The sequence below is a fragment of the Geotrypetes seraphini genome, chromosome 1 (assembly GCF_902459505.1).
Source record: "Geotrypetes seraphini chromosome 1, aGeoSer1.1, whole genome shotgun sequence".
Taxonomy (NCBI): Eukaryota; Metazoa; Chordata; class Amphibia; order Gymnophiona; family Dermophiidae; genus Geotrypetes; species Geotrypetes seraphini.
In genome coordinates this window covers 388,040,259-388,063,310 of record NC_047084.1, presented here as the reverse complement: position 1 = coordinate 388,063,310, position 23,052 = coordinate 388,040,259, and the positions used below count along the sequence as shown (strand labels likewise).

General features: G+C 44.6%; 1 protein-coding gene across 4 annotated transcripts in view; it reads right to left on the bottom strand.

The window, feature by feature from the left end:
• The window catches only part of RNF170 (ring finger protein 170), a 117,938-nt gene that overhangs the window by 37,643 nt on the left and 57,243 nt on the right, over positions 1–23,052 (bottom strand). For 3 of the 4 annotated variants that reach the window (XM_033916908.1, XM_033916900.1, XM_033916915.1), the window contains one exon: positions 13,123–13,234. In XM_033916908.1, coding sequence (XP_033772799.1) covers positions 13,123–13,234 — 112 coding nt within the window. The remainder of the gene's footprint in view (positions 1–13,122; positions 13,235–23,052) is intronic. The other variant, XM_033916925.1, reaches the window with a different exon arrangement.

The following is a 23,052-nucleotide window of genomic DNA, read 5'->3' as shown; positions in this document are numbered from 1 at the left end:
ATAAAATTAAAAAAAAGACTTTCCTTTCTCTTTTAGGTTCTAGTTCACGCTTGCTATCTAACACCAGCTCTGGCATGATACACATTTCAAATCTGACATATTGTAATCACAAAACAGAAAATAGAATTATTTTTTCTACCTTTTGTTGCCTGGTCATTATTAAAATCATGTTGGTCCCAGGCTCAGGTTGTCTTCTGAAAACTTGCTTGCCAGGGTCTCCTGCCCATTTGTTGTTTTCTTCTTTCTCCATGCTAACCATCCATCTCTCCTTTTCTCAACTACCCTTTCATCCAGCATCTCTCCCTCCTCCTCACCACCTCAGGGTCCACCATCTCTCCCTTTCTCTTCCCAACTATCTTCCTATTCAGTATCTCTATCCCCCCTCTACACCATCCCTTGAGTCCAACTTCTCTCCCTTTCTGTTCCTTCCCTCTCTAAATCCCATTGTCCACCAACTCTCTTCCTCTCTGTTTTTAGACCCATTATTTCTTTTCTCCCCCTCCCCCCTCAGTCCAGCATATGCACATCTCTTTGGATCCCCCCTTCCCTCCCTCCGTCTTTGTACTTCTACACCAGGGCCCACCCCCCTTCTTTGTAGCATCCTCTGGCTTCCCCCTGGCCTCCCAGTCTCACCTTCAGCTAATTAGGGCAGCCTGCAGAGGATCGCCGATGCTGTAGCGATCCTAACGGGCTACTGTCGGCCTCCGCAGCATGTTCTCTCTGCCACAGTCCCGCCCCTGCTCTGACATCAGGAGCAGAATCACAGCAGAGGGAACGTGCTGCGGAGGCTTCAGCAGCCTGCTAGGATCACTACAGTCGACCGGCGATCCTCTGCAGGCTGCTTTAAAGGTGAGACCAGGAAGCCGGGATGCAGGGAAGAAACAGAGGGCCAAATCACGGGCAAAATTTAATTATCCTGCGGGCCAAATTTGGCCCACGGGCCTGTTGTAGGTGGAGAAGATTGCTGTCTGAATCCACAGGGAAATGGTGGCCTTGAAGGCTGGTCTGCCTTGGGTTGACTCTTTGGTTACAACAAAGAGATGGTCCGATAGATGAAACTCATTACCACCCAGGTAATACAAGAGAACTCTGTGGATGTCCAGCAGCTTTAAAGCCTTGTTTTTCTTCTTAGAACCCTTAGGTTGAAAGGCTGGTAGCCTAACTTCCTGGTTAATGTGACATGCTGAAACCATGTTTGGCAAAAAGGAAGATACTGTATGCAAGGTCACTCATTTCCGTGATATTCAGAAATGGTTCCCTGCACGACAAAGCTTGCAACTCTAAGACTTTTCTTGCCAAGGTAATTGCAACTAAAAACACAGCTTTGATCATAACAACCAAGAAAGAAGCTTCCTCCAAAGGCTCATACGAAGCCCTCTGAAGACCCTTTAACATAGAGATCTCAAAGTCCCTCCTTGAGGGCCGCAATCCAGTCGGGTTTTCAGGATTTCCCCAATTTTAAATGCATTGAAAGCAGTGCATGCACATAGATCTCATGCATATTCATTGGGGACAACCTGAAAACCCGAATGGATTGCGGCCCTCAAGGAGGGACTTTGAGACCCCTGCTCTAACGTGTTGTTGAGATTCCAGAATGGGAAGGTATCTTGGATTTGTGGTCTGAGCCTTAGGGCTCTTTTGAAGAATCTAATAATGTCTGGGTGAGCAGTCAGGGACCCTCACTTTTCTCTGCCTCTAAAGCAACCCAGGCCTGCCATCTGCACCTTAAGGGATGCCACTGCCAATTCCTTGTCCAGGCCCTCTTGAAGGAAGGCCAGTAAAGGCGATACTGGGGCTTTGTTGGGTTCCAGATTCTCCTTATTGTTTAAAAGCAGACTGAAAACTCACCTTTTTGATATAGCTTTCAATCCATAACCCTACTCCTCTGCCTTCCAACCCATCCAGATGATTAACCATTCCCCTTAACTGTATCCATGACATAGTAACATAGTAGATGACAGCAGATAAAGACCCGAATGGTCCATCCAGTCTGCCCAACCTGATTCAATTAAAAAAAATTTTCTTAGCTATTTCTGGGCAAGAATCCAAAGCTCTACCTGGTACTGTGCTTGGGTTCCAACTGCCGAAATCTCTGTTAAAACCTACTCCAACCCATCTACACCCTCCCAGCCACTGAAGCCCTCCCCAGCCCATCCCCCACCAAACGGCCATACACAGACACAGACCGTGCAAGTCTGCCCAGTACTGGTCTTAGTTCAATATTTAATATTATTTTCTGATTCTAGATCCTCTGTGTTCATCCCATGCTTCTTTGAATTCAGTCACAGTTTTACTCTCCACCACCTCTCTCAGGAGCGCATTCCAGGCATCCACCACCGTCTCCGTAAAGTAGAATTTCCTAACATTGCCTTTGAATCTACCACCCCATAACCTCAAATTATGTCCTCTGGTTTTACCATTTTCCTTTCTCTGGAAAAGATTTTGTTCTACGTTAATACCCTTCAAGTATTTGAACGTCTGAATCATATCTCCTCTGTCCCTCCTTTCCTCTAGGGTATACATATTCAGGGCTTCCAGTCTCTCCTCAAATGTCTTCTGGCGCAAGCCTCCTATCATTTTCGTCGCCCTCCTCTGGACCGCTTCAAGTCTTCTTATGTTCTTTGCCAGATACTGTCTCCAAAACTGAACACAATACTCCAAGTGGGGCCTTACCCAATATGTTGGCTTGGGTAAACTTTTTACTATCCACAGGAAATTTCCCTCCCGAGCAAGGCCATATCACAATAATTCCTATTATAAAAAACACAAAACAACCTTCCAACGCCCTGTCTAATTACAGATCCATCGTGAGCATCCCGCTATTCACCAAAATAGCAGAAGGGGTGGTAAATGCTGAACTCAACTCATATCTGGAAAAATTTAATATCCTAAATGAAAACCAATCGGGCTTTCGTTCGGACCACAGCACCGAAATCATTATAGCTTCCCTACTCGATCACTTGCATGCACTCTTTAGTCAACATACCGGAACCTGAACAAATCTTCAAGGGAAATCAAGCACAGAAGTTAACATCCATGGAAGTGAGCCTTGATGATGTACGCAGGCAGATAGAAAAACTAAAAACTGACAAATCGCCGGGTCCGGATGGAATCCATCCAAGGGTTCTGAAGAAATTAAAGGAGGAAATAGCGGAATTACTGCAGCAAATTTGCAACCTATCTCTGAAAACAGGTGTGATTCCGGAGGATTGGAAGATAGCCAACGTTACGCCCATCTTTAAAAAGGGATCAAGAGGTGACCCGGGAAACTACAGACCGGTGAGTCTGACCTCGGTTCCGGGGAAAATGGCGGAAGCACTGATAAAAGAAAACATCGATGAACATTTTGAAAGAAACGAACTTCTGATAACCAGCCAACATGGTTTCTGCAGGGGAAGGTCGTGCCTGACTAACTTACTGCACTTCTTCGAAGGAATTAACAAACAGATGGACAGATGAGACCCCATAGACATCATATACCTAGATTTCCAGAAAACCTTTGACAAGGTGCCTCATGAACGTCTACTCAGGAAACTGAAGAACCATGGGGTGGACGGAGACGTGCATAGATGGATCGGAAATTGGTTAGAAGGTAGGAAACAGAGGGTAGGGGTGAAGGGCCACTACTCAGACTGGAGAAAGGTCACGAGTGGTGTTCCGCAGGGCTCGGTGCTCGGGCCGCTGCTTTTTAACGTATTCATAAATGATCTAGAAACAGGGACGAAGTGTGAGATAATAAAATTTGCAGACGACACCAAACTATTTAGTGGAGCTCGGACAAAGGAGGACTGCGAAGAATTGCAAAGAGACTTGGACAAACTAGGGGAATGGGCAGAGAGATGGCAGATGAAATTCAATGTTGAGAAGTGTAAAGTATTGCATGTGGGAAGCAAAAACCCGAGGTATAATTATGCGATGGGAGGGATGTTATTGAATGAGAGTACCCAAGAAAGGGACTTGGGGGTGATGGTGGACATGACAATGAAGCCGACAGCACAGTGCGCAGCGGCTGCTAAGAGAGCGAATAGAATGCTAGGTATAATCAAGAAGGGTATTACAACCAGAACGAAATAAGTTATCCTGCCGCTGTATCGGGCAATGGTGCGTCCACATCTTGAGTACTGCGTCCAGTATTGGTCACCGTACCTTAAGAAGGACAAGGCATTACTCGAGAGAGTTCAGAGGAGAGCGACAAGACTGATTAAGGGGATGGAAAGCCTTTCATATGCTGAGAGATTGGATAAACTGGGACTCTTTTCCCTGGAAAAGAGAAGATTAAGAGGGAATATGATAGAGACTTACAAGATCATGAAGGGCATAGAGAGAGTAGAGAGGGACAGATTCTTCAAACTTTCAGAAAATAAAAAAACAAGAGGACATTCGGAAAAGTTGAAAGGGGGCAAATTCAAAACAAATGCTAGGAAGTTCTTCTTTACACAACGTGTGGTGGACACCTGGAATGCAATTCCAGAGGACGTTATAGGGCAGAGTACGGTACTGGGGTTTAAGAAAGGATTGGACAAATTCCTGCTGGAAAAGGGGATAGAGGGGTATAGATAGAAATTTACTGCACAGGTCCTGGACCTGTTGGGCCGCCGCGTGAGTGGACTGCTGGGCACGATGGACCTCAGGTCTGACCCAGCGGAGGCATTTCTTATGTCCTTAAGGCTCTAGCGCCCTGATCCTGCAACTTGACCTAAGCAGTGCCTTCGACCTTGTTGACCACACCATCCTCCTTGATTGCCTTGAACACATCAGCATCTCCGGCCAGGTCCTAAACTGGTTCCACGGGTTCCTAAGAAATAGATCATACAGGGTATTCAAGAACGACTCTTACTCATATAGTTGGGACAACTCCTGTGGTGTCCCACAGGATTTCCCCCTGTCCCCCACCCTGTTTAACATCTACCTCGCCTCCCTGGGTAACCTGGGCACAAATTCTTCATCTACGCAGATGACATTATAATAGTCGTCCCACTAACCAATTTCACCCCAGAGCTGCTCTCCTCCCTTTCAAGCTTACTTAATCAGATAGAACTCTGGATGTTATCCTACAGATTAAAACTAAATCCCGAGAAAACTAAATTCTTCCTAGCCACCCCCAATGACAAAATCAAAGACACCACAATCCAAGTGAACGGATTGGCCTTCCCTCTTGAACAAACTTCAAAAATACTGGGAGTCACGCTAGACAAACATCTATCCCTAGAGAAACACACTGATCTTACAATCAGGAAAAGCATCTCAGTACTCTGGAAACTCCGCACCATAAAAAAACACTTTCACGACTCCTCTTTCCGTCTGCTGGTACAATCCTCCATTCTCAGCATCCTGGACTACTGCAATATTATCTACTTGGGCTCCACGAAAAAAACCTTCAGGAGACTAAAACTAATTCAAAACACCGCTGTCCGCCTTATATTTGGCCTAAATAAATGGGAACACATCACCCCTTTCTATCTCAAACTTCTATCTCATATTCAAGTTTGCTTGCTTCTGCTACAAAACAGTTCTCAGTTTATCTCCAACCTACCTCAACCCACACTTCAACCTGAATTACAACACTAAGAACTTCCGCAGAATTCATCTATTCGCAAGGTTCTTCGACAAAACCTTCGCCTTTCAGGTGGCTAAACTGAACCCATGGCTAGCCCAAATGGTGTTCGAGGCCCCCACCTACCTCGACTTCAGAAAGCTACTCAAAACTCACCTATTCCACGTACACAACCCCTGATACCCCGTCCTCCACTACTCCCACCCCCTCTTCAATACACTGAAATCCCCTCCCTCTCCTTTACTGTATTATTCCTTCCCACTACCCTCAATAACCTATACTTCCCTTCTCTGGCTAACATTAACGACATCATTCTTTGTCATTTGTTCATTTTTGTTTGTACATTATTTGTAACTCTGATGTTTATAACTTTTGATAAATTGCTGTGAACCGCCTAGAACTCCCTGGGTATGGCGGTATACAAAAATAAAGTTATTATTATTACCAATGACCTGTACAGGGGCATCAACACCTTCTTCCTTCTACTGGCTACGCTGTGATTGACTTCTTTCTGCAGTATGCTTGCAAAAATGGACAGAATACCCCTAAGGTTCAGCATACCTACTGTACTGGAATTTACAATTAGAAACAATAGCCAAAAAAAAAAAAAAAGAAAACAAAAAAACAAGGAGAGTGTATAATAAATATAATTAAATAACTATCAAACATTGAAAGTTACTATATGTATATTTAAGTTAAAAAATAAATTTGTGAGAGTGGATCTTAGAGCCAAACACACATACATACACTCAAGCGTAGAATGTGTGAATGTATGCCACACAAGGTCAGCAACTAATGAGCCGACAGCAATGCTCATACAAAGTAGCCATCATCAAGCCATTCTTTAGTGTTGTTATAAATGGTGTATAAATTAGCAGAATTGACAGAACAGTGATAGGACTAGTTAGTCATATGGGGATGTGTATATTCAATTTAATTTCCAAGAACACTTAGCTTAGTTTTTTGTGAACTGACTTTACACTGTCTCAAGGGATCATGTCCTGATGTCCCTAATATTGCATATATACTGTAGAACAACAGTGTATTTTCAAACTGAAAATGATTGCTTCTATTCACCATCTTTTTTAATAAACAAACTCTACAGGTTTTTCATTCATGCTCTCATTATAAGTAGGCTAGACTATTGTAATAGTCTATTTGACATTACCACTAAAGAGAAACATCGTCTTCAACTCATAAAAAGTTTGGCAATAAAACTTCTAACTGGTTAAAAAAAAATTCAATCATGTTATGCCTCTTTAAAAACAACAACAATGTCTTCCCATTACACATAGAATCACTTTTAAAATTACTTTCCATTGTCTATAAAACTCAATTCCTATTTACCTCCCTAACAGTACTACTGTATTAGACAAAGGGACTGTGAACGGAGGCAGAATTTTCAAGATTCTGTGGCAAATGTGTGACAAATTTATCGAAAGATTAGGTTCTTACCTCAATAATCTTCTTCATTCTGGACAAGTGGGTAGTGAATCCAAACCTGCATGCAATGCAGAAGGTATCAATCAGTTTTCAACTCCTTCTCCTTCCTCAGTGGAGTGTACTGCTCCCTTCAGTTTGTACCAAAGCAGGCAATAGACTCTACAACAAATACAAGGAGGAGAAGTATGGGGACGCTCCCCAATAACACAGTTCTGTTCTGCTCTGTAATCATTTCAGATACCTTAAGCCCCTTCTATAGGTTTCTTGAGGGGATCAGTAGAACTAATCGCTATTTTTATGCATCACAAAGCTATGTTAGGGCAATGATCATTGGGATGGTTTTAATATTAAATGACCTCATTTCAATACTAATTAGGTCATTTGCATAGCAGAGTTGGAGATTGCAACAGATGCATGGAAAAGCGCACTGTGAACCACCGAGTACATTTGTCAGTAAAAATATCCTTGCTAAACCTGTTCAACTGGTTTAGTGACAATCATTAGATACACGGGGGCTTTAGTGCATCTGGGCCTGAGGACCCAAAGGCTGTATCTATTCTCGCCGCTATGTCTACTCTGTAGAACTTTGTAAACGTATGAAGGGTGGGCCAGGTAGCCGTCCTGCAGTTCTCATCAGGTGGAACAACCTGGGTCTCTGCCCATGAAGAAGCAATGTTTCTGGTCAAATGCACTCTCAAAGTTATCGGCGGCTGTTTCCTGCAGCTAAGGAAAACTGACTCAATGGCCCTGCGAATCAATCTGGAGATAATAGCCTTAGATTCTGGCTTGCCCACTTTAGTATGACTGGTGAGCATGAATAAATGATCTAAGAGGCAAAATTTATTAGTGACCATGAGATACCACAGCAACACACTCTGCACATCCAGTAAATGTTGAATTTTCTTTATTTGACCCAGTAGAGATGAATGCCGGCAGGCACACTTCCTGGTTGACATGGAAAGCTGAAACTACTTTTGGCAAGACGAAAGGCACCATGTGCAGGGAAACTCCTGTATCTGAAATCTTAAGAAAGGGTTCACTGCAGGAGAGTACCTGCAACTCCAAGACCCTTCTAGCTAAGACCCTAAGAAAGCCGTCTTCACTGAGAGATCCCTCAAAGATGCCTACTGTATCAGTTCATATGGAGCCTTGTTCAGTCCTTGTAGGACAATGTTAAGGTTCCAAGGTGGAACCGGCTAGCGACCAGGCAGATGCAACCTAAGTGCCCCTTTCAGGAACCTTGTTATATTTGGATGAGAGGATAACAGCCTCTGAAATACAAAACATCAGCTAACCCTTTTCAAGTCCCACTTGGAGAAAAGCTAGCACCACCGAGACCAGAGCTCGCAGAAGTTCCACCTGCTCTTTAATACACCTGTGCTGAAACATCTCCTAGGTCTTAGCATAAGCTGAGACCATGGCTAGCTTATTGGCTCTTGGGAGGCCCCATTGATACTCAATGCTTCGGAACTTCGAGCTTCTTATCAGGGAGATAATGCCCACTTTCCTAGATGTAGCGTCTATCTGCTGAGAAAATTGGTTTGTATACTATCAACTCATGCTACTTGTGCCGCTGATATCACTTGCAGGTGGGCCTCCGCCCATATGAACAATTGTGCCTCCTGATGAAACACAGCACTTTTGGTGCCTCCTTGTCAAATGACATAAGACTGCTGTAGCAAGTTCCTGCTAGACCAGAATGTACACAGGTAAGGCTAGACTCAGTTAGGGCTCTGGTCCTTGACCTAGGGGCCGCTGTGGGAGCGGACTGCTGGGCATGATAGAAAACTGGTCTGACCCAGCAGCAGCAATTCTTATGTTCTTAAAACTGACTGCCTTGCCTTTCTCTAACTTTAGCAGCGCTAGCCAAATGGTCCTTAGCTCTAGCCTGTTGATGGACCACTTCTTCTGAATCGGAATCTATCATCCTTAAATTGGATGACTGTTGCAATGGCCTCTCCAGCTGTACAGGCTGGCATCTGCGCCAGAATCTCTCCCATGAATCCAACTGAAGGGGCATGCCCTTCGAGAGTGATTGCAGATGAAGCTGCTAGCACAAGCTGGTCCTTGCTTTTGTCCAAGGCGATGGCATCTAAAACAAATCCTTTTGAGGGGACCAACGGGTCATAAGAGAGTCCTGTAGTGGCCGCATGTGTGTCTTCACCCAGGGTACTTCTATGGTCGCCATGGACCCTAGGATTTGGAGATAATGCCATGCCAACAGAGCTGGCATGCCCAACATAGCAAGTATTTGCTTGCAAAGCTTCTGTCTGTGTGCCTCTGGAAGATAGGCAAGGCCTTCCGCCATGTTAAAAAGAACCCTCAGATACTCAGACTGGGCTGGAGCCAGGTGGCTCATTTGAAAATTCATGATCCATACCAGGTTCTATAAAATCTGGATCACTTGTGCAACTATTTTCTCCCTTCACTCGGGACGGGGCTCTTATCAAACAATTGTCTAGGTACGAGTGTACCTGTAACCTCGCTTTGTGAAAGTGCACTACTGCCACTACGCTCACTTTGGTGAAAACGTGAGATGCTGTTGCTAGACTGAAGGGAAGTGCTGAAAACTGACAAGGTCTCAGCAGTACATGGAATCTTATAAACTTCCTGTTCTCCTGAAAAATGGGGATATAGAGGTAAGCCTCTGTCAGATCCAGAGAAGCCAGGAATTCCCTCAGTGCTACAGCCACAATGACCGACTGATCTCCATGCAGAATCGTGGAATTTTCAGATTCACATTGACGTACTTCATGTCCAGAATAGGTCTCCATTCATCTGATCCTTTCTTGGGAACGATGAAGTATTTGCCCAAGCCAGATTCTTCGGGTGGCTCTATGACTCAAATATTCAATAATTTCTGCACTATAGCAAGAACTTTGCTTACTTTCTCTGGCCTGCTGACCAGTGCAAACAAATCTGGGAGAGGAAGGGCAAATTCGAACTTGTAGCCCTCTCGAATGATATCTAGTACCCGTATCTCCATGGTGATTTGCTCCCAAGCTTCCACATAGTCCGTTAAGCGCCCCCTTACTTGCAGTGGGGATGCATTGGCTCTGGAATCATTGTACCTTGTTAGTGAATGTTGCTGGGTGAGAAGCAGAAGACTGAGGCCTCCTGACCAATAGAATCTCTGGCAGGAATCTTGAAAGGGATCCTGGGTCAAGGCTCTTTCTGAATACAGGTGAGACTGCCAAAAGCCTCGCAAATTAGACTGCCCAACCCTTCTAGGGGCCCTTGGCCTACTGTCGGGTAAAGAGTTTGAATGATGATCTGCCACACTAGCCATAAGGTCATCCAGCCCCTTTATGAAGAACATTTGCCTTTAGAGGCGAAGTCTCCCACCCATTTGCCTGATCCAGAGCATTCTACAAGCTGAGACAGAAAAGAGACTTTGCTCATAACCTTGATGATATTATAGAGGGTATCAGCTATATATTCCACTCCTGCTACTATAAACAAGGGGAATGGATCAACATTCAGAGGGAGACTGACGGAAATTGGTATGACAGGCACACACCACAAAATTTATTTCCAAGTTTATTTATCATTTGATAAACCGTATATCAATAATTATCTAGATGGTTTACAATCATAAATGACTAAGAACATGTAATAAAATAAAATCAACATAGAGATAAAAGATTTGCTATAGTAGGGGGGGTTACAGGACCTGTATAACAGACTGGAAAGAAAGGAAAGAACATTAGGCATTTAAAAAAATACATCGAGATGAAAAAAAGAAAATTAAACTGGGAAAAGGGAGAGCCAAGAGGAAGTCTTTAAAGGAGGAGAGAGAGGCTCAAGTATTAAAAGCTACTGAATTAGTTCCCAAGGCTAAGGCCTCAAACTGTCTCTTAAGAATCAGATCTACTCCGTGATCCTGTGCATCCTTCAATACTACACCTCCCTCACTCGGCAGTGAGGTGCATTTAGTAACCTGGGCTACCAGTGAGTCAACTTTGGGCTGTGTAAACAACTGCTTAAATTCCTGAGCCAAGGGGTATAGCTTAGACATGGTCTTAGCCACCCTTAAGGAACCTTCAGGAGCATCCCACTACTCTGTGACTAGGACATTAATGTCGGGATGCCAAGAGAATGAAGTAAGCTGTATTCACCCCACTCATGAATGAACACTGTGCAACAGACATGGATGGAAATTCTAAATTTAGCTCCTTCAGAGAATCCATAATAATCTCCAGCAACACTGTGGACTTGAACAGGTGATGCACAGATGGTTCCTCCCCCTGATCCAGTTGTACCATCGCCTCCTACCAGCCTCCAGGTGGGACCCCAAGTCTCCTATTAGAGAGGCATCATTCTGTGCCAGTTAAGGCATGGACCCAGAATCCCCATCCTCAGAGATTCTTTCAGACTGTATCTCTGTGTCTTGAACCTTATCCTATTCTGATGGGGGAGCATGCTCAGCTAGGGAAAACTCCCTTGCGCAGCCTCTGGAGATTCTCCAGACTGTGCAGGAGAATCCTCGCAGCTTAGATAAACTTTCCACATGAGACTTACAAAATCAGAGATGAAACCCTGATGAGTCAGTCCCGAGACACCCCAAGGGGACTCTATTCTTCTCCTCTTGGGGTCCTTGGTGCCTAAGTCTTTGTTTCTCACCAATCCGCAGTCCTGGGGCTCTGAGATAGATTCTTTCCTCGCTGTCGTGACCCGTCGGCTCTTCAGTTCTAGAAACATCTGGGGGGGGGGGGGGGGGGCTAAGCCTGAGGCACCTACCCCTCCAGTATGTGTTGCATGACATGTGGCACATGGCTGTTCCTCTACCAGCCTTCCTGTGCAAAATTGGCAAAAAATGGGGGGTAATAGAATCTGAGACGTCCATTATTATCAATTTTACAGTCAAACAATGGATTTTGAAATAGATGGAGAACTTGAAAATAAAAATTGGGAAATTCAAGATGGCCGGGGTGGCAGCAGGAGTTATTTTATGTCCTCATCATTAATGTCAAAGTTCAGGTTACTGTTTGCCAAGTCAACAGCAGCTATATTAATTCTGGAAATTTTTGCATCCTTTTCAAATCCCATAAGTCATGCACAAATCTCTTCAATACTGTCTTCTGTATGCCATTCTTGCACTCTTTGGAAACATCATCCCAGGCCCAAGTAAGGTTCTTTAAGGCATAGTAAATGCTACACTCCTTCCAGATCTCCTTCAGTGTCTTGCCAGTGTTGTTTGTTGCAGCAATAGCCTGGGCAAAAGTCCTTCTAAGGCAGTAGGCCTTAAAGGCTGTAATTACCCTTTGGTCCATTGGCTGTATCAAAGAGATGGTGTTTGGAGGGAGGAACCCAACTTTGATGATGGGGTAGAGGTTACCAATGAAAGGGGGTATAGGTTACCAATGAAAGGGGGATGTCCTGGAGCATTATCTACAATTAACAAGATCTTGAAAGAATGCATTCTTCCAAGCAGTACTTCTCTATCTCAGCAGCATAAAAGTTAAGGAGTGCATCTTGGAACAAGATTTGAGTCATTCAGGATTTCTTATGGGACCTGTAACAAACAGGCAGCGTATGCTTATTAATGTTCTTAAAAGCCCTGGTGTTCTCACTATGTCAGATGACAAAAAGTTTCAACTTTTATCCAACAATACTGTCATCCGGACTTTGAAAGCCTTAAACCAGGCATTGACTTAGCCTCCTTATGGATAAAGGTCCTTTCAGGTATTCTTATCCAGAGAGAACTAGAACTAGAAGGCCTTGAGCATGCGCAGATTCTCAAGGCCAAGCACAAGCAATAGGGAGGATCTTCGGGCACCGGCATGTCCTGTGCGTTGGTGCTGGTGCCAGAGCAGGGTAAGCGATTGTGTTTGGGTGGGTGGGGGATGCCGGATCGCAGGGGTGTATGGAGCAGCGCAGGTGGCATCGGGGGTGGGGGGCAGGGGAGGTGGAACGAATCAAGCAAGTTTCCCTTACTTCCTATGGGGAAACTCGCTTTGATATACGAGCAATTTGGTTTACGAGCATGCTTCTGGAACGAATTATGCTCGTAAACCAAGGTTCCACTGTAATTTAAATCAGAATAGAAATCCTGCCTTCCTTTAACCAGCTTTCATATTTTCCTTCTTCTCTGAAGACATTATCCATTTCATGCATCTGCTTACCACAGAAAAGATGGCCACAATTTGTTTCAATGGGGTATGTTGCTTGTTGTAAACAGACTGGACAGGACATGTCGGTGTAAAATTGTTGTCGAAGTTCAGCAGCAATACCTTGCTGGAAAAAGAAAGAATACAGCTTTCAAGTCTTATAATCGATTTCCTCTCTTGTAACACCAGTGTAGCTGAAGCACACATTGGACTCAATTCTATAAATGGCACCCAAATTTAGGCACAAAAAATATGCATGTTAAGTGTTATTCTTTGAATAGTGCTCAAAGTTGGGTACCATTTACAGAATAGCAATTACCACCAGATTCACTTTTGGGCCCAAGGATTTACACCAATTGAATCCTGGTGCAAATCCCCATGGCTAAATTAGGTGCAGAACCCCAAATTCTACAACACTGTGCACAATACATAGAACTGTCTGACCTGCACATGCTTCACCTCCTTTTCAGAACCAGGTGGAAAGATTTATAATGTACATCTTTATAGAATAGCGACTATAAAGATGTGTGTGTAAATTTCAATTGTTGATAATTACCACCAATAATTGATTAATGCCCATCAGTACTAATTGTCTCGTTAATTAAATTGCATGTACAATCTGGGCGTATGTCCAAATTTCAGTGCGTAATTTTGAGTGGCGTGCATAGAATTAGGGGGATTACCTACACAATCCCAAATGATCATTCACACATAGTTACAGATAAAAACAAATTAAACAATTTCTTTATCCAATAAATGTGAGTGTGTGATAAGTAAAGCAGGCTGGTACACACCAGCATAAAGCTAAAATCTGATGCTGGTGTTAAAACACTTGTACACAGAAACATAGAAAGTGACGGCAGATAAGGGCCAAGGCCCATCAAGTCTGCCCACACCAATGACCCCTCCCCCACCTCCCTTTGCGAAGAGAACCCACCATTCGATCCCATTTAGCTTTAAAATCAGGCACACTGCTGGCCTCAATCACCTGTATCGGAAGACCATTCCATCGATCCACCACCCTCTCGGTGAAAAATTATTTCCTGGTGTCGCCATGCAATGTCCCTCCCCTGATTTTCCATGGATGCCCTCGTGTTGACGTGGGTTCCTTGAAGAAGAAGATATCCTCCCCCCACCTCGATATGGCGCGTGAGGTATTTGAATGTTTCGATCATGTCCCCCCTCTCCCTGCGTTCCTCCAGGGAGTAGAGCTGCAATTTATTCAGCCGTTTCTCATACGGGAGATCCCTGAGCCCTGTGACCATCCGTGTGGCCATTCGCTGGACCGATTCAAGTCTCAGCACATCTTTGCGGTAATGTGGTCTCCAGAATTGTACACAGTATTCCAGATGGGGTCTCACCATGGACCTATACAATGGCATTATGACTTCGGGCTTACGGCTAACGAAACTCCTGCGTATGCAACCTATGATTTGTCTGGCTTTAGATGAAGCTTTCTCCACCTGAGTAGCAGTCTTCATGTCCTCACTGATGATTACCCCTAAGTCTCGTTCTGTTACAGTTCTCTCTAGGATCTCACCATTAAGAGTGTAAGTCTTACATGGATTTTTGTTGCCAAGGTGCATGACCTTGCATTTTTTGGCATTGAAGTTTAGTTGCCAGGTCCTGGACCAATTCTCCAGTAGGAGGAGGTCGTGTGCCATACTATCGGTCTTGGATTTGTTGTCAGGTCCTGTTGTGTTCTTGTCCACTATATTGCATAATTTGGCGTCATCGGCGAATAACGTTAATTTACCCTGAAGCCCCTCAGCCAAGTCCCTTATGAAGATGTTGAATAAGATTGGGCCCAAGACCGAGCCCTGCGGTACTCCACTTATCACCTCTGTCGTTTCGGAGGGGGAGCCATTCACCACCACCCTCTGAAGTCTACCTCCTAGCCAGTCCCGCACCCAAACCTATAGAGCTCATCTTGCTCAACAACCTGCGGTGTGGTACGCTATCGAATGCTTTGCTTAAATCTAAGTACACGACGTCCAGGGACTCCCCAATATCCAGCTTCCTCGTCACCCAGTCAAAGAAGCTGATCAGGTTGGATTGACAAGACTTCCCCTTTGTGAACCCATGTTGACGGGGATCTCGCAGATTCCCCTCGTTCAGGACCGTATCCAATTGGTGTTTGATTAGAGTTTCCATTAGTTTGCTCACTATTGATGTGAGACTCACTGGTCTGTAGTTCGTAGCTTCCGTCCTGCTTCCTTTTTTGTGGAGTGGAATGACATTAGTCGTTTTCCAGTCTAGCAGGACTTTTCCTTTGCTAAGGGAGAGATTGAAGAGTGTTGATAGTGGTTTCGCCAAGGTGTCTCTTAACTCCCTGAGTACTCTGGGGTGTATGTTGTCTGGCCCCATAGCTTTGTGAACCTTGAGTTTGGATAGTTCACTGTAGACACTACTGGGTGTAAACTCGAAGCTGCAAAACGGGTCTATCGAGCTATCCCCTGTTGGTAGCTGAGGGCCGGATCCCTGTGCCTCACGGGTGAAGACTGAGCAAAAGTATTCATTTAACAATATAGCCTTCTCGGAGTCCGATTCTACATAGTTCCTGTCCGGTTTCCTAAGGCGTACTATCCCTCCTGTGTTCCTGTTTCTATCACTAATATACCTAAAGAATGCTTTATCACCCTTTTTGATGTTCTTTGCTAGATTCTCCTCCATCTGCAATTTGGCCTCTCTGACTGCCGTTTTGACGGCTCTTGACTTGGCCAGATAGTCTTCCCTGGAGCCCTGCTTCCCTGAATGTTTGAAGGAGATGAATGCTCTTTTCTTCTCTTTTATGAGGTTGGAGACCTCCGTAGAGAACCACTGCGGCTTGTTTTTTCTTCGTCGTTTACTTACAGATTTAATAAATCGGTTTGTTGCTTCGTGTATGGTAGCTTTCAGTGTTGACCACAATTCCTCTACATTATCAGTCTCTGCTTGGTTTTGCAGCGACTGATGGATGAATTCCCCCCATGTTCTCGAAGTTGGTGTCCTTGAAGCTGAGGACCTTAGTTAATGTGTTGGATTTGGTGAAACCTTTTCTGAGGTTAAACCATACCATGTTGTGGTCACTGGATGACAGCGTGTCTCCCACAGAGACCTCTGTGACACTTTCTCCGTTGGTAAGTATTAGGTCTAGAATCGCCTGATCCCTAGTTGGCTCCAAAACCATTTGCTTGAGTCTTGCTCCCTTTATAGAGTTTAATAGCCTTCTGCTGCTGCCGGTCGCAGAGGAAAGTGTGTTCCAATTCACATCAGGCATATTGAAGTCACCCAATAATACTGTGTCCCCACGCAAGGTGATATTCTCTATGTCCTCGATTAATTCCATATCAAGGTCTTCTTGTTGCCTTGGAGGTTGTCCTTTTCCCTGGCCAAATTTACCCAAAGGGATTCCCCTGTGTACCTAACATCTGTAATTCTGGTAACTTTGATGTCATCTTTGGCATATAGTGCTACCCCTCCTCCCATTTTGCCCTCCCTGTCTCGGCGGAACAAATTGTAACCCGGTATGACCATGTCCCACCTGTGGGAGTCCGTGAGCCAGGTTTCAGATATCGCCACCACATCTAGGTCGGCGTCCCTCATTTCCGTCTCCAATTCCAGAATCTTGTTGCCCAAACTATGGGCATTGACATACATAGCCTTCCAAATCCTAGGTTTGTTATGGTTATCTAGTGATATTCCCGATTGAGCTCCATCGGCTCCTTTGGTATTGTTTGCAATGTGTGTATTCTCCTTAGACCCTGAAACACAGTGTAAACTTACCCCGGACTCGAAAACGTCCGTATCCCCCCCGAACATGGAAATGTGAGCACCCCCCCAGACCCATGATTGCTATGTGTATATACCTCAGATCCTAAATTGTATTTGCAGCTTACTTCATTAGGTAGGTTATTAGTGCCCGTACCCTCCCCCAACTTACCTAGTTTAAAGCCCTATGGAGCTTTGTAGAGCTAGAAGAAGACCAATAAGATTAGGAAAAAATACATTACAGATAAAAAGAATATAAAATGTAGTCTTGAAAAGAACATAGGTAGAAAGCATTGGTTAAAAGAAAGAAAAAAAAGGGAAAACAGTATATTTGTAACATGGCATGACATCAAATAAAAAAAACATTTCATCAGGCAACATAGATTCACTAGAGGTAGGTCTTGTCAGACAAATCTGATCAACTTCGTTGACTGGGTGACCAGAGAGTTGGATAGAGGATGTGCACTAGATGTGGTATATTTAGATTTTAGCAAAGCCTTTGACAGTGTTCCACACACACGTCTAATAAATAAACTGAGTGCCCTTGGGATGGGTCCCAAAGTGACGGGCTGGGTCAGGAACTGGTTGAGTGGAAGGTGACAGAGGGTAGTGATCAAAGGAGATTGCTCAAGAGACAAGGATGTTGCCAGTGGTTTGCCTCAAGGTTCTGTTCCTGGGCCTGTTCTTTTTAATATTTTTATAAATGATATTGCTGAAGGGTTGTCGGGTAAGATTTGCCTGTTTGCGGATGATACCAAAATCTGCAATAGAGTAGACATGCCGGATGTTGTGAAGAACATGAAGAAAGACCTGGCAAAGCATGAAGAATGGTCTGAAATTTGGCAGCTAAAATTTAATGCTAAGAAATGCAAGGTCATGCATTTGGGCTGCAAAAACCCGAGGGAACGGTACAGTTTAGGGGGTGAAGAACTTATGTGCATGACGGAAGAGCGGGACTTGGGTGTGTTTGTATATGATGATCTTAAGGTGGCCAAGCAGGTTGAAAAGGTGACGGCGAAAGCTAGAAAGATACTAGGTTGCATAGGAAGAGGTATGGCCAGTAGGAAAAAGGAGGTATTGATGCCCCTGTATAAGACTTTGGTGAGACTTCATTTACAATATTGTGTACAATTCTGGAGGCCGCACCTTCAAAAAGATATAAAAAGGATGGAGTCGGTCCAAAGGAAGGCTACTAAAATGGTGTGTGGTCTTCATCATAAGGTGTATGGGGAGAGGTTTAAAGATCTCAATCTGTATACTTTGGAGGAAAGGTGGGAGAGGGGAGATATGATAGAGATGTTTAAATACCTATGTGGTATAAATGTGCATGAGTTGAGTCTCTTTCATTTGAAAAGAAACTGCAATGAGAGGGCATAGGATGAAGTTAAGAGGTGATAGGCTCCGGAGTAATCTGAGGAAATACTTTTTTACAGAAAGGGTGGTAGATGCGTGGAACATTCTCCAAGAAGAGGTTGTGGAAACGGAGACTGTCTGAATTTAAGAGGGCCTGAAACAGGTACGTGGGATCTCTCGCAGGGAGAAAGAGATAATGGTTACTGCAGATGGGCGGACTAGATGGGCCATCTGGCCTTTATCTGCCATCATGTTTCTATTTTTAGGCAGTAGGCAAGGAGTAGTATGGGATGGTGTTAATCTTTAACTGAGAACTATTTTTACACTTGTATCTATGAGTTTGAGGTATTTTATATATTTAATGGTTTGATCTTCCTAGTGCAAGTATGGCACCAAATATCCAAAATTTATGTTCTACAATTTTCAGTCATGAGATCAGCATGGCAGAAGCCACTACTTGCCCTGAACTGGTGGTATGGAATGCTGCTATTTGCGTTTTTGCCAGGTACCTGTGACCTGGATTGGCCTCTGTGAAAACAGGATACTGGGCTAGATGGACCATGGTCTGACCCAGTAAGACTATTCTTATGTTCTCAAGCCTGTACAGTATGGATTGCAACCATAATAAAATACAGTAGAAATACACAGAAACAGATCTTCTAAAGAAACAGAAATTTCAGAGATACCCTTCCCTCTAAAACCAAACAAATATTGTACAATCCTACCCCACCTCCTAAATCAACACTGTTTAGAAAGCCAAGTCCTCAATATCTTTTCAAAAAGGAAAATAAGCTTCCAATTTTTTGTATTTCTTCTAGTCGCTTATTCCAAACAATCTAAAATTCATGGTCGATGGTAAGGCTATATTTAAGGAAGAACTAGATCAAAGCATTTGAGCAGTTCTATACCTAATCGTTTTGTCATTAGGTATTTTTGTTTCATCCTGTTATTTTTTCAAAGTAATTTAAGCTCTTTCTCCTTGTAGATGATATATATACTTTATGAACTATATACCATATACTAATCTAATCTTCTATTTGTGCGTTGCTCATACCTATACAGGCTCAAAGCGACTGTAAAGAGAGACAAGAGGGGAGAGGAAGAGAAGGGAGGTGGATAGGTAGGAGGGAGAGGAAGGGGAGAGAAAAAGAGGGGAGAGGAGGCGGGAGGGAAGGGGAGAGAGGAGAGGGTAAAGGAGATTAAGTATCAAACAGATGCTTACTATGACCCTATAGAAGAATGGCTATTAATAAGAGACTACAAATATAAAAAATGCATATATTTCAGGACAGTGCCCATAGCTTTTTAAAAAAAAATTCCTCTGGTTTATTTGTGAATCGATAGAGCCTTACCCAATGTGTGAACCTTCAACCTTTCACTTTCCAGCACTATCTTTCAGAAAAGAACGAAGGCATTTCCAAGAGGCATTGAGAGACCATGCAGAGAGGGAAACGGTGAGGTTTTGACTTAAGGGCAGGGTGGGGTTTTTATTTTAGATGTAACAAGATTTTACTTTGTATTAAACATCAGTGTTTTCTGTAGACTGTAAGTTTGCACTTACGGTAGATGAGGGGTTTCTGTTAGAGAGGTACATGCATTGGAATTCCTATGGCAGAGGGGTATTTGCAGAACATGTACAAGTTGTGGTGAGAGGAGATGAGCATGGTGTGCTGTATATAGCAGAGTGGTTGGAGGAGATTGCATGAAAGAGCTTTATGCAGAGTTTTGTTTGTTTGCGTTTAGGAGGGTCATGTGTAAAGTGTTTGAGGGTGGTATCTGTAGGTGTAAGTGTGGAGTGCATGGTTAATTTTCTTCTTGTATTCTCCACAACTACCCTATCACAGGTACCAAGAGTTCCTACTCTCTCCCCTTCCCAGTCCAGTTTCACCTTGCGAGGAATCTATAGGAAATTATTGCCCCCTTAACAGCACTCCCTCATAGGCACAGAGCCATCTTAAAAGTCATACTACAGAGCAGGAATGAACTCAGCAGAAGCAGAGCAGGAAGATGTGGACAAGGAAGGATAAAACCCTTAGCACAGCTCAGTCAGGGAGGCCCAGAAGAGAAAGCCTCCAGCCTATACCTCAGCATCAGCAATTCTACTCAGATAGACTAGAGCCTAACATGGTCCAATTGTGCTGAATTTATGAAAGACAGAAATTTAACTCTGGGATTCCAGGCCAGAGACAAACTAATGCATGCAGTAGTCCTGCCGGTGTATGCCATGGGAGAACTTTAAAGTAACAACTGATTTTTGTATTTATTTTCTCCTGACCTGTGCAGGGACGCAGTCACCCATTTTTTTCTGCCATAAATTGTTTTTACTTTATATTTAAACCTTTGACTGTGTTTTATCAAGGCTCCAGGTCCACCTTCATTCCTATTTATATACACCAGTTCAGCTGATTCTTCGAGTTCTAGGTTTGGGCTCCTCAATAACCCCAATTTGTTTTCTCTGCTAGCTTTTCAGGTTGCAGAACCTAGGCTTTCTATCAGTCCTGGTTTTTTTCACTGCCGTTTCTTCAGATAAGGCCTGGACTCTGCTAACCCCAGTCTTAGTTTCTCCAGTAGACAGCTTCTTTCATTCTCCACTTAAGCTCCAGTATTTATATTTTTGCATTTGTCCTCCTGTTAGTATTACTGTAGGGCTATTTCTGCATTCCATTTTCAGGCCTGTGGCTTAACCAGGCTAAGAACTAATTTCTCTCCTGTCTGTACATCTCGGAATTTTACAAGCTGTGTGTGGGTCAGCTAAGGTCATCTGTGTCAGCTGGGCCTCTGTGCTGCCCTGGTGGAATGTGCGGGAAGGACAATTTGATCTGAAGGACTTAGACAAGGCTAGCACCTGGTACCCTCTCCAGGCATGATTTGTCTTGCATGTGATCCTGTCCAGACAGTTTTGTGCTTGGGTGAGGTGACCCTAAAGATGCCCTGCAAGTCAGACATGGATTGGCTCTTGAAAAAGCCCACCAAGAAGGAGAAAGGAGTGGGCACATCTTGGAAGGAGGATAAAAGTAGGACAAAGTGACATCAGAAAGGGGGAGAGAAGGATCCAACAGGAACAGCAGTAAGAACAGCCGTCACAGGGTAACATCAAGAATAACCACAGCAGGGCACAGGAGGGGTGGTCCAAGATGGCGGAAGTGTAGTGAAGCGCTCCCGATTAGGACTCTGAGCGTTTTTTTGCTTCTTACCAAAAATGCCGCATTCCAAGAGAAAGGGAAGTGTTCGGCCTGAGCCCTTGGCAACCAGAACCCCCTTACCTTCTCAGCAGTCCATGGTGGAGTTCGGTTTCACTTCAACCCCGCAAGCGACCGGAGACAAGTCTGCAGTGCCCTCGGTGGGAGGAGACACTGAGGACCTAGACTTGAGTGTTAACATTTCCCTATCTCCTCTGGGTTCTGTGCCCCCGCTTTGTCCTGCTCCCATCGCGGCTCTGATGGATGAACCCGGTGAGGGAGTCTCAGCTGGGGAAATCCCAATCCAAGGGGCAGAAGCCGCGAGAAATGAGAAGGAGCAGAGACAGCTGGGAGTAGTTGGAGAAACTATTACCCGACTCGGAACATCCAAGGCAATAATGCTGGAGAGCATTTGGGAAGCTCTCCAGACTTTGAATGCTTCAGTTTCCAGATCTTCAAATGAACTTTCCACATTAGTAAGTACTGTTACAGCCCTGAGGAAGAAACTACCGTATTTTCACGTAGATACCGCGCACCCGTGTAAAACGCGCACACGGGTATAGCGCGCGAAAACCACAAATTTATGTACAGAAATTTTTATATACTGCGCACACCCGTATACCGCGCATGCCGCCCCAACTCTCCCGTCGCCCACCCCGAGTCTCCTCTGGTCCCGACTGCTCGTTTCCAGCCCTGCCCCAGTCTCCTCTGGTCCCGACTGCTCGTTTCCAGCCCTGCCCCAGTCTCCTCTGGTCCCGAATGCTCGTTTCCAACCCTGCCCCGAGTCTCCTCTGGTCCCGCCTGCTCGTTTCCAGCCCTGCCCCGAGTCTCCTCTGGTCCCGCCTGCTCGTTTCCAGCCCTGCCCCAGTCTCCTCTGGTCCCGCCTGCTCGTTTCCAGCCCTGCCCCGAGTCTCCTCTGGTCCCGCCTGCTCGTTTCCAGCCCTGCCCTGAGTCTCCTCTGGTCCTGCCTGCTCGTTTTGCCGCCCTGTCCTGCTTGCCGCTCTGTAAGCATGCGCAGACCATCTACAAAGAAAATGGTCTGAGCATGCTTGCCGCTCAGTTTTCTGCGCCGGGTTGTCGGGGCGCGCTTTTGATCTGTCACCAAGGCGGGCCTTTGTCACGGTGTGCTTTTGACCATGTGGCTTTGTCCCCCCCCTCTATCTGGCCTTGTGATTTGCCCAGTAAATACCATTTTGCCTTTACAACAGCATCTCAGCCTTTGGGTAAGCCTATAAAAGATTAATGCTGCATGTAGAGCCCACATTTCAGTAATTTGATCTCTTTAGATTGGTATTCTGCATTTATCTACCCGGTAGTAGAGTTTATCAATTAAATTTAAATTTACCGCCATAATGGAAGGAATGAGATGAAAGTCATATACAGCGGACTTTAAGCTTAAAGTCGTTGCGAAAGCTGAGGAAATAGGCAACCGGGCCGCAGCGAGAGAGTTCAATGTTGGAGAAACATTGGTGCGTGAATGGAGAAAAAATAAGAAGGAACTGGAGAAATGTAATCCGCGCAAACGGGTACGTCGTGGGGCCAAACCAAAATGGCCTCAGCTGGAGGATGACTTGAAGCAGTGGATTCTGGAGAGAAGGGAGCAAAATCAATCAGTCTCTACTGTTGCGATTCAGATGAAGGCAAAACTACTTGCCAATAGAAG